General features: G+C 37.3%; 1 protein-coding gene across 1 annotated transcript in view; it reads right to left on the bottom strand.

Moving 5' to 3' along the window:
• Window positions 1–2,961: 2,961 nt before the first annotated feature.
• The window catches only part of LOC103380169 (guanine nucleotide-binding protein G(i) subunit alpha-1), a 10,663-nt gene continuing 959 nt past the window's right edge, over window positions 2,962–12,665 (bottom strand). Inside the window, exons 2-9 of the mRNA XM_008312007.3 lie at window positions 9,491–9,533; window positions 7,203–7,344; window positions 6,354–6,511; window positions 6,021–6,149; window positions 5,688–5,817; window positions 5,440–5,593; window positions 4,082–4,274; window positions 2,962–3,992 (exon numbers count right to left, since the gene is read on the bottom strand). Of these exons, the coding sequence (XP_008310229.1) occupies window positions 4,084–4,274; window positions 5,440–5,593; window positions 5,688–5,817; window positions 6,021–6,149; window positions 6,354–6,511; window positions 7,203–7,344; window positions 9,491–9,533 (947 nt within the window). The 3' untranslated portion in view covers window positions 2,962–3,992; window positions 4,082–4,083. The remainder of the gene's footprint in view (window positions 3,993–4,081; window positions 4,275–5,439; window positions 5,594–5,687; window positions 5,818–6,020; window positions 6,150–6,353; window positions 6,512–7,202; window positions 7,345–9,490; window positions 9,534–12,665) is intronic.

The raw sequence follows: 12,665 nt of genomic DNA, 5'->3' as shown, positions 1-12,665 counted from the left end.
AACCCAAATCTATTTATTAATCCTAATAAATATGGAGTGTATAATATCTGTTTTCTAGTCTTTAATAGTCATTTCCATTTTATTGCTTTAAACTTGGATGGCCATTTTCTTATATCTCTGTTTTAATTGTATACTGCCGTTGTCAATGCTAATTTTAAAGAATAAAAAGTTATAACTATTTTACTCTTATTGTCAGCTGCCGCTATATTGTTCATGGAATCTTGCAGGGAATTTTTTTTTACTGCTAGTATAACGTGATAAAATGTGATTCATAACAGGTGATACAATAAAGTACTATCTTGTCTTACCTGTTTAGTTGAACAAAATGCCGGTATACTTGCAGAAATAGATGACAAGTTGTTACAGACAAATTAGGTGAAATTGAACAACTTCCCACAGTCGATGAATCACGTATACTGTAATAGGTGAAATTGAACAACTTCCCACAGTACACTCGATGAATCACTGGTATACTGTAGACCAGTGATTCCAAAAGTTTCTAGAGCGCCCTCTAGTTAGATAGGACCCCTCCGTGACGTGGATACATTTAGAGATTAGAGAACTTTACCTCAAACAATGGAATGTCTACAAACTTAATTTGTCATTAAACAGTGAAAATACAATTATAGATGAATGTATTTTCCCCACCTAGGACAGACAAAGGAAATACTCCCAACTTCATAATATCTCAACAGCCCCACCTATGGGAACCACTGGTAAATACAACATAAAATATATAGTTTTGAATAATCAAATATAAACCTGATAGATAGATAGATAGATAGATAGATAGATAGATAGATAGATAGATAATGTGTTGTTTATATGTTGACAGCATAAATGATATGGTATTTGGTGTATGATGATGTGACTTTTTTTCCAGTGCATCATGATCTGAAATTGAAAGTGCAACAACAATAGGTTTATGTTCAGCCACATAACACTTTTAAAAACTAAGGTCAGGCATTTGCAGAAATATCATGCAAACCATTTCCTTCAGTAATAACTCAATAGCTTAAACTACATCATTTACTAACGTGCCTTTTCTCACAATGCTGTCCGTTTACAGTATTATACATTTCTAAACTGATGTAAATCAAAGTAAACCAGGGAATGACAAATCCATTTGTTGCCATTACATATTTATGCCTATATGGCTTTCAGAAGTGGGTCAAGTTGACTGAATATTTAAAGAAAAAGGTCAGGAGCTGTTTCTTTATATCTACTGTACCGTGGATGACGGAATCACAGGAAGAGGTTCCTTTACCCTCTGGTTAAAGTCAATTGAAACAGGTTTAATCACAGACCGTTTATGTGTATCATTCAACTATTAGTTTTTTCCATGATTCCAGACTAATCTTTATTAACAAAAGAGATGAGGAAAAAAAGAACACCATCAATTTTTTTAACAATTATTATTTCTATTTGGCTTACTGATTAACCAAAGTGGTACTTTTTACCTGAAGTCAAGCAGAAGTTCTTCCCATCATTTGATAGGCCTTTAACTCACTGCCTCTCTCTCCCTCTCCCATGCTCTGCCTTCTTTTCTGCAACTGCTGTATGGAAAGAATTGCAAACCAAGTGGTTTCTCTGCTGAGATGAAAGGGTCACCTTGATGCAGACAATAATACAGTGTATAGTCTCGAGAGGATGAAGACACTCCTCCTGCTTCTCTTTACCATACTGAGCTGTAAATTGTGTTGAGCTCAGACAGAATGTATCTTGGATTTAACTGACAGAATAAAACTGAGGAGACTTTGCTGATGTTTGTGTTATTTCTAAGGGTCTTAAGAGTTCCCTTAACCTAAAAAGAAAATTCCCTACAATGCACCTTTTGGTTCCCCTTTTTATTTTTATTTTTTCCTGTTTTTTCTTTTACCATAAACGTTTTATGATTTAACTATGCATAGTTAAAAGTATTGTTTGACAAAAACGTAACTTTTATCATGATTTAAAAATGATTTTTCTATAATTAATGAGAATGAGATAATGAGATCTGATGTGCCATACTGTATATACATGATCATTATTATAGGTTTGATGAGCAGACAGATAAAAGCCAGCCCCAAGGCCAATGAGAACACTACAGTTATTTTGCATTTTTAAACATGAATGAGATATTTAAAATATGCAGTTATATGTTTACCTGTGTATGTGTACAGTGGTGCGGTTGTAGGGTCTCCACCTGCAGTGTAGAAGGTGGAGGTCTTTCCTGTTCTTAATCCCAGATTGGAGAGCATTATGAAGTAGTGATAGAGAGACAGGCCAAGTTTCACCAGTGCTAGGCTAGGCTAGCTGTTCATGCTAATTCTCTCTCTCTCTAAATAATTTTGTCCCACTCTGTAGTTGCACACTCATTCCTCTAGGTGGAACTGTCTACTCCTGTACCCAAGTAAGATGCAGTGCAGAAAAACCTCTGTGCAAGAGTTTCCAAAAATGAACCTCCTAATGTATGTGAACATCTGGCCATGCACTTCAAAGTGAAAAAACATGCATATTGGAAATGAATGTTTCTTAGATTTACTCTTTTTTGACCACATTTGTGACCGTTGGTGAGAATAGTTTTTGTGGACCTTTGACTGGTGAACTGTGTAGAGCAAGGGTGTCAACACTTTCTATCCAAATGAAGGGTAGAAATGATATATATTTACTCATATAAACATACTTAATATATACATTATATGACTGAATTATAATTATAATTGAAATTAATGCTAGTCCTACAAGACGACGGAATATATTTTTATAATAATTTACACCTAGTATGACTGTTTAATTCCATTGCTCTATAAGAATGTTGATGACAGGCCTGAGGCACTGCATCATGAGTTGCCGTCAAAGATAAATATTTATTTCCAATACATTTAATCTAATTATTGAGAAAAATAAATGACCAACATGATTCACCAACTGAATCATTATCTGTTGAAATATATAAAAAAAGGAGACAGAGGAAAGAGCTGTTGCACAAGTTGCGATGGTTTTACCATAGCAACTCTTTTATTAGCAAAATCATGGATATTAGTCCACTAATGTCCCCATCCAATGGAAACAGAGGGCATAAAGGGGTATATGTAACTTGAAACCTTCAAAACTCAAAATCGATGACAGCGCACTACAAACCCAGCCGCCTGTCTGTTAATGCACTGAACACACATCTTTATATGGTTGGTCCTACTGTTTGCTACAAGGCCGCCGATGGCATCCTCCTTTCAAAGCTTCTTTTGACATTGTGATCCAATCTGGAATGATTCAGCTTTTAGCAGCACACCAAGAATGTGGGCTAGTCAAAAAGCGGGAGATGCTTGTTTTTGGTTGCTTTAAAAAAATACAACTTTGAAAGAGGATGACACGTAGAGGAATAAAGTCCCTTTGTTTGTTTTTTGTTTTTTTTTTATTGTGCACGCGCACCGAACCACACGCATACACACACGCACGCAGGCACACACACCTCACAGTATGTCAGAGTCGGAGTAAAATAATCTACAGAGTAACTTGGTCTTCCTTGGTGTGTAAAGGGTGAAAAAGTATCGGGACAAAAATGATTACAAAAAGAAAGAAAATATGGAATCGAAGGAGGCTGAGAAAGGCTGGGTAGCGACCAAACCTAGCATCTACATAGAAAAAAAAATAAAAAAATAATAATAAAAGACAGCAACTAAGGCATGCAATGCACACGTAACGAAATATAAAGATGATAAAGTGTGCAGTTACAGACAAAAATATGTGAAGCCCCCAATTTTATACAAAAATTAAAAATGATGATAAAAGGTAAAACACACATTTTTAAAACCCGTGAAAAATCCCCTGACCTAGACAGTTGTACAAATATTTTACACAAAACATTTTTTCTACACTGCCTTGGAAAATTTGAAGAGATGAACATAAGTTAATAAAGAGTTAAAAGTGACATTCTCTGCAGGGTCCACAAAGACCCCTCCAGTCAGACTCGGCATGAATAAAGTCACCTGGTAATTTGACCAACCGTCTGCCTAAACAGAGAGAAAAATAAACATTAAAGGAGAGAAACTTGACAGAGCGACTTAGATTAGCCTGTCTGCCCTCGACGACCGCACAGTACCTTTAGAAAAGGCCGCAGTCCTTCAGGTTGTTCTTAATGATGACATCAGTGACGGCATCAAAAACAAACTGCACATTTTTGGTGTCTGTGGCACAAGTGAAGTGGGTGTAGATCTCCTTTGTGTCCTTTCTCTTGTTCAGGTCCTCAAACTGGCACTGAATATACGCTGCTGCTTCTTCGTAGGTGTTAGAGCCTAAAGGTCAAGAGGACGGGGAGGAAACCGACTAATTAAAAAAAACTGGACCAGTACAATTGTAACATAATTACCCAAAAAATAAATAATCAGTAAGGATTTTCCCCCTTTGTTTTCATGCTAAGAAGTACAATTATATTCAAAAATATTCATATTTAATTAAATATAATTTGAACAAAAACAAAGTGTTTGTGCATCAAGCGGGCTGCACTGAATCCCTTAGTAGGCCAACTTTGGCCTGTGGGCCGTATGTTTGACACCTGCCATACACTGTCATACAGTGACAATATTGAACTTAGGTACAACATCTTGCCCAGTTAACCTGTTAGTTTTTGACTCTTTTATGCACTTTTGTTTAATGACGTCAAATGGCCAAACAGATCATGGGATATTGAGAATCTTACTTTTTTTAAGCAAACATGGTCATTATTTTTAATGCAAGATTATACCAGCGCTTCCTGTGTATGTGAGTCAAGAAACATCTTTTTAGAATTCTTTGCAAAAGTGTTATAAATGTTAAAGAGTGAGATGTTTGATTGGTCAGGCCTTCATATCAGCATTTATTCTCCTCAGGTACAAACACACAAACAAACGGTTGTATAAAGGTCACCATTTCTTAAATAGAAAATTATTGGTTTATAATATAGTATGGACTAGAAAGACCAGCTTATTATCAGTCATCATGACACTTGAGCTCAGTTTAGTACACAACATTTACTGTGACTAATTTAGCTATGAAATGTGATGCTATTTGTGACCCATTTATCTCCACGAAATATCAATCGTCAAGCATATTTTGTTGAAATTATTTGGTTGACTTCAGGCTCAATCGTGAACTCCCAAAATCCTATCCCACACAGTTCAGGAGCACGAAACAATACAGAAAGATCTTTGTCAGCTGCAGCTTTGACCACACCTTTCAGTGTCGGACAAAAATGTCAAATCCAAACCTCCCTGTGTATTGTTTTAATCCCAAGCAATAGTTTAGTGTTTGAAGACAAATATTTAAACTACAAGTGATCTTCATTCTAACCGCCCACAGTGGGAATTATTGCATCTGAGGGAAAAAGACAGGGGGTCTGGGCACAAAATAAAAGGATCTGAATGCACCACAGAGTACACGGAGTGCAGTTGTGTGTATATTTAACATCTTTTCCTCTCTCACCTGCATATTCTGGGTAACAGATTGTAAGGGGACTCTTTTTGATCTTCTCCTCAAACAGGTCTTTTTTGTTCAGGAAGAGGATGATGGAGGTGTCTGTGAACCACTTGTTGTTGCAGATGGAATCAAACAGTTTCATGCTCTCGTGCATGCGATTCTAAAGGAAGATCAAAAAGAAATGAGTTGTGTTGAAAAGCTCTTTTCACCATGAGTGGTAACCTATGGGTTAGTTAGTGTTTGACATATCTGACCATCTCTTCGTCCTCAGCCAGCACTAAATCATAGTCACTCAGGGCCACGCAGAAGATGATGGCAGTGACTCCTTCAAAACAATGGATCCACTTCTTCCTCTCAGATCTCTGACCTCCTACATCAAACATTCTATGGCAAGATCACAAAAAAAAACAAGGTTGAATGACTGCAGCAGAAAAACAAAACATTTACACTGGAAAAAAAAGGTGGTGAAACAGGAGTCATTTCGTCACTTTATAGAATTCAGCTAGTTAACTGTGTCATGCACCGTCCTGCAGAGTTGGGTTACTGACAATATGAAAAGGAAAAGAAAGGTGTGTAGTTGTACTCACTTGAAGTGCAGGTCCTTGAATGTAAAGTGTGTTTCTACAATACCAGTCGTTTTAACCCTGGTCCTCAACACATCCTGCTGGGTGGGCACATAAGAGCCATGGGATATCCTGTCCAAATCATTTAGGTAGCTTTTTTTTAATGAAAGAAGAAGAGAATAAAGTCAGGAAATTTAAGTGACCAGAAAAGACTATACTGTCCAATGAACCCCTCACACCATGTTCTCTTTATAATAAACACACATCGATCACACACCCTAGCTTTACTGAGTTAGCTGAGTTTATCTACAGCTACGGTTTAGAGTTAGTTCGACGGACAGTTCACATCCTACTCACTATGCTGCCGAGTCATTAAGCTGGTACTCGCGGGAGCGGCCGAAACAGGCCTGAACGCCTCCGTCTTTCCACAGCCGCTGGATGACCCCGGCCAGCTCTCCGGTCATGAAGCCCTCCTCGGCTGAACCTGCCAGGACAAACAGCTGCCGTGCGTCGTCCTGAGGAGACGGAAGTCTTTTAGTTAATGTTGAACCAAAAACACTTAGAACAGGCGTGGGCAAACTTTTTGACTCGTGGGCCACAGTTGTCCTAAAATTGAAAGGAGGGCCGGGTCAGGAGCACAAAATACTAAAAATCCTTTTAGCATTTTCTGCACCATCTATTGGGGAAACGTGGGTATTGCAGGGGAAAGGCAGAAGTATATTGATAATATAATTAAATTATATAATTTGGAAAAGTTTGGCTGCCTGATTAAAAAGTTAAACGGCCTGCATCCAGCTCCCGGGCCTTAGTTTGCCCATGCCTAAATAAATTAATTAAAGAAACTGTCTTAATTCATTTTTGTGGTTGATTGCCCTTTTACAGTGCCCTATTAAAGCATTTTTGAAATTTGCCCTAGTCTGAGAAGCAGACTAGTTACCAAGACCAAAATCTGAACCTGAATCCTTGAGTTTAAAGTTGGTTACAGTAACACAAAGCCAGATCTTGTCACATTAACTAACATTAACTAACCTAACCCCTTACTATTAAGAAAAAAAAAACAGAAAGCAGAAAAATCATCCCGTTGCCTGAACTGCATTTTAAAACAACACGGAGCAGATGGAAAATTAAATACTAATAGTTAAATCCATTACTAATAGGAAAGTTCCCTTCCATGTTTGTGTCCTGCTCTTGGTGAGGTTCACTTACAGCTCTGGCTGGATCAGCAAAGTCAATCTTGAGGCGTCCCATAGCTCTGATGATGGCGATGATGGACTGGATGGTGTTGCTGTAGACTACGGCCTTGTACTGCTTACATTCCTCCTCTGAGTAGCCCGCTTCATGAATGATCCTGAAGCACAACAACACAACATGGTGTAGTTACCAAATGGTAGAACGTTGTTTACATATCAGCAGCTACAGTATATGTGAACTACACACTAAATCTGAATTTTTGCATCTACAGTAAAAGCATTGACACGTTTGGATGCACATTTCGACCAAGACCTCTACATCCGCCGCTGCCCTGCGTACTACTCAGATTTGACCCTAGGCCTGGATGTAATGATGTAATAGCTGGAGAGATAAAAATGTCACGGTTGTTCCTCATATTTCCCGTGGTCTTTATCCTGTTCTACACTTCAAAGACGTTCCTAATCTAATGGTTTTAAGCATAGACTCGACGCCTCTCATGAAGTGCTCAGGCGTTTTCCAAGAGATACTTTTAAAACCGCTGCATGTAGAACATGCCTATCAGCCATAACAGAATGACCACATGACTAAACATTGTGTATGTACTTGACCTCTGAACGGGGCTATTAGCAGTAGATGCTTGTAAATTTCGAGGAATGTCTATTTGAGATAATCAGGTGCTCAACGCTGGCGCCCACAACAGGACAAAGACGGGGGCACCCTGACCGGTCTGTGGCTCTGCAGACCCATATACAGGACAGTGTAATGCACTGTCTATTCACACCTTTCTATTTAACACCTTTCCATCAAACCAGCACTGTTTTCAACAATTTCACTTCTTGGCTTTTCCATACATTTGGTAACTTTACATTTTTTTCACTTCCGTTTATTTGCTTCCTTTTTTTAAAGCTTTGCTTCTCTATTTCAATTATTGCTGGAACATGTCGATGATGTCAATTGAACTGCCACTGTGCTTTGTGCTCGGCCTTGCCGTAGTGCATAACTTTATATAACTCACACCAGGAGTTAACGGCAGTGTTTACCGTTTCGGCCAAATTTTAAGAATCCTTAACAGCTGTTTCTGCTTCAGGTAATAACTTCTCACTTATGGAAAGGAGTTTAGCACCTGGTTGTATTTATTGTGTAATCATACTTATATGTTTCCTATAAAAAAAAATCTAACATTTTGCACGTGCACCTATTACTTATAACACTGGATTTAAGGCAGAAGGTAGTTGCAAGAATTTTTTGGGGTGTACTTAATGTCTACTTATATTATATTCTGTATAATCAGAATACAGTGTATGTTTTATTACAAATGTATAAAAGTATAAACTCCTAAACCACTCTTACGGTTTATTAGCAATTGTTTGAACGATCAGGCTAAAGCGATCCACTTACATTGAAACTCTGAAAACATATATTTACTTATTGAACATTTACACAATTGAACATACTATTTACATTATATGTTGGCCTACTGATTATTCTATAAATTCTTACAGTATGTGGCTACTACTGCAAACTATATAAGTAAAGTCGATTGCTCAAGATCTACCTGTAGATCCAATCTACTTACTGGGCAGCCTTGTTCTACATTATAGGCATAATAATGTAAAAGGGAAATTATAGTTCAAACAGATAACTGCAGTAATCCATGTTGACAAGCATTAGATGTATTATTGGATGGTCATATGTTACTTTTTAGTCTGCTGGTTTCGGGGACTTTTGTTGACATTGTTTTTTTTCCTCTCTTCTTTTTCCAACAGTTGTATAAATTGCATTTTCAAATACAAGTAAACACATCTCAAATGAATACAATCGTTATGGCTTACGGTGCTATTTAAGAGCAGATTAGATCTTAGTGTGTCAACATAATTCATTCAGCTGTTTGTGCTTGTCTTGTCAAAGCCAAGAAAGGAAATGTTATAGCATGTGCAGTGAACATAGTTCATTTACATTTTCAGACAGTATCTGGGTGTGTTTGTTCTACTATGTTTAGTCTTGATTTGATAGAGCTGAGATTTAGGCATGTGTTCTGTAACTAGTTTTAGACTGAACAACAACATTGTTTCCTGAAATGTCATAGGTCTGTCAAACACTAGGTGGGATTTCTGAGATGACTCCACTGCGTTAGACAGGGTATACTGTACAGCAGAGCACTAATCAATGGAGGCTGAGGAGAGGATACCATCCTAATTCAATGAATAACTGAATTAATAGTCCTGACTGTGTCATATTGAAGCAGTTCAGCAGTACAGTTTTCTGCAGCACATGATGATTTAAACTAAAGCTGTGGCACTTACTTCATCTGTTTGACAATTGTACTTTTCCCAGACTCCCCAGCACCTGGAACAAAGACAAGATCAGGGGAAAACATTCAGTATTTTCCAAAAATGAGTACAATGAATATTACTGCGAAAGTGTCACTATTAAAAATAATAACTTCTCTCAACAGGTTGACTCACCACTTTCCATTAGGTGAATTTCTATCAATAAAGCTAGTCATTACTTTTATTGAAATGAGTTGAATACTGTCAACTTCACCAATATATTTATTTACAAGTTTTTATAAGTTTGAGTCAGCATGTCCTTACTGATTCTAGATACTAGAATTCCATCCATCCATCCATTTTCATCCGCTTATCCGTTACCGGGTCGCGTATTATTTATCATTTATATGCTTTTCGCAATATTATATAATATATATATAATATTATATATAATAATATAACTGTTGATAAAATTCCGTCATTAAGAAAATATAATTAGAAGAATACAGATTTAAATGAAAAATAACATTTAAATAAGCATAAAATAAATCAAACACACACAAACACATCTGCTTCCTTCTATATATTAGCAGGTATGTTTTATGATCGTAATAATTAACGATAACTGCAAACTAATGTTACAAACTTCATATTATAATGCCACCTACAGTCTCACTATATATTGCATATAATATATACATATAGATATAAATGATATGTCACCCAGATGCAAAAAGATATTCCGTTTTCTCACAGATCCCTATGAGATACGTGGCTGTTTTAGCTGAGCACACAATATTTTAATTACCTTACCACTGCAGGGACTCATGGTTCCCTGGTGAGGAAAAGTGTTTATCATTTCATTGTCCCACATGATAAAACAGCCACACACTGCAGACACGGAGCTAATACGCCTTCAAACATTTCAATTAATTCCCAAACACACACTCGTGCTTCATTAAGCTGCTGAAATTGAAGAACTCATGGGCTGCAGAGTAAAAACTAAAAACGGCAATATTATTTAGATGGAGTTAGAACAGCATAACCCAGGGACGGTGATTTTTTAAAGCTAAAAAAAGATTCAGGTATGTCCACAGGAAACAAACAGTTCTAGAGCACAATGACTTCTCTGATAGTTTATCATGGAAATAACATGCACAACCACAAAAGTTTAGAAATCACGATTTGCATACAGTGCCTACAGCTGATGTCCGCCCACTCAAAATGCTCATCTCATAATGTGTCACTTGAAGATTACCGCATTAATGCAAACAGAGCCAGTGGGAGAAAAGGCAGAGCCACAAACTGAAATAAGCCTGCGTGCCAACCTCATACAATATAAAAGACAAAGTTAGTTTGGCTGAAGTGAAACTCAAAGGCACGTATTTAAAGATTTATGGTAGCAGGTGATAAACCCACAAAACCAAACCCATTTGCCTTTTTGCAGTTGCCAGCGAGGATAATGACAGTAGAAAAATAAACATGAAAATTCAAACAAGGTCTGCCTAAAATGACGCAGGCACAAACTGAGCGCTTCGGCCTTTGTGACCAGGGTGAGGTCATATATCTGAAAATAGGTGGTACCACAGACACCAAGACCCCCCATTCATTAAGTACATTAAACCATGTATGTCTGTGAGGCCATTTCCCTGACCAAATGTTGACATCTATCGATGCAAGTAAGAATGTACTCAATGTCTTTGCTGAGGGTGTTGTTGGACCACAAATACCCATTGGTGTCAGCAAGGCTGAACAGGTTGCTATGCAACTCACTCAGCTGACTTTTCCTGATTGAAATACCCAGCAGTGGTTATCAGCCACCATAGGATGAGAGAAAGGTGAAGTGGTACCATTCACAGAAATAATTCAACAAGCTACATAAAACAGCAGTGAGTGCAAACCTCCACAAACGTTGCCCAAGTCTTATTTCAAAAAGGTTAACTGTTTCTTGGAAAATAACTGAACTTGGGTGAACAAGTACCAGTCATCTGTAAAGGTATTTTATTGTGGTATATATCAGATCCTATATATTTCCAAGGAAATTAATTGATCATTTTCAAAATAATGCTGTTCATATAAACATAATACCTGGACTTGTAAACATTTATGGGGAGTTAGCTCAAATGGTAGAGCACACGCTTAGCATGCAAGGCATCGATGTCTGCATCTTCCTTTGTGGGGCAGTGGTGGCTTGATGGCTAAGGAGACGGGAGGTTTCAGGTTTGAATCTACAAGCTGCCAAGTTACCACTGAGGTGCACTGAGCATGGCACCGTCCCCAAACACTGCTCCCCAGGTGCTAGAGCTGCTGCCTGCTCACTTTAGCGATGGGTTACAAGCAGCACCTAAATGATGATGTCACAGTCAGAGGAGATGCATCTAAATGTAAAATCTAAATAAGAGAGATGCAAGGATTGATCAAAAATCCTTCAATCCTTGAAAACAAATGAATAAAAGTTACAGTAAAACAAGTAAACACTTCTAAATCTAACTATTGTGGTTGAAAAGATCAGACAACAGATAAAATGACAAAAGTCACTTAAAAACTAAAAATATACATTGTTATATTCCTATTTTGCAAAAAGGCCGTTTTTGGCCAGCATAAACATAAAGAGTAATATATCTTATATCAAGGTGAACCTTTACTGTCAGATCAGTAAGTAGAACTGTTATTATATTTGACTAAATTTTGAGTCAATTAGTATGTATGTATCGAAGAAATACACGTTTTCAGCATATTAGATGTGACTATGTTTTGATTTGTTTGTGCGCAGATGTTAGTATCCGTACAGAATACCATGACCGGTTTGTTCATTATATTCAACAACGTCTGACAACTGTTGAATAATGCCGCTAATAGATTTGGAAATTGAAGATGTCTCAACCAGCACATTCACACACACCTTATCGGTATCAATTAAGAGACTATGTAAATACTGTTTTATTTATTTTATTATCCCTTATACGCGATTCGTGTGTACCACAGCTGTTTGATAGCAACTCGAGGTTAAGTCGATATAAATGCCGTTGCTCTTGTTTTACCACTTGGACACTGCCTTTAAATAACGGGTTTCAACATCTTTTATTTTATTTTACTAACATTGCTATTGTGTTGCTTTTATTCGGTAGATAGAGCAGGGTGGGTGTAAGACGACGCATGTGTAACACGGAAACATACGAAACCCAGCGATTCATTTTCCCAACATTTT

This window comes from Cynoglossus semilaevis, chromosome 6 (genome assembly GCF_000523025.1).
Source record: "Cynoglossus semilaevis isolate Cse_v1.0 chromosome 6, Cse_v1.0, whole genome shotgun sequence".
NCBI classification, from domain to species: Eukaryota; Metazoa; Chordata; class Actinopteri; order Pleuronectiformes; family Cynoglossidae; genus Cynoglossus; species Cynoglossus semilaevis.
This window is presented reverse-complemented; position numbering and strand designations above follow the sequence as displayed.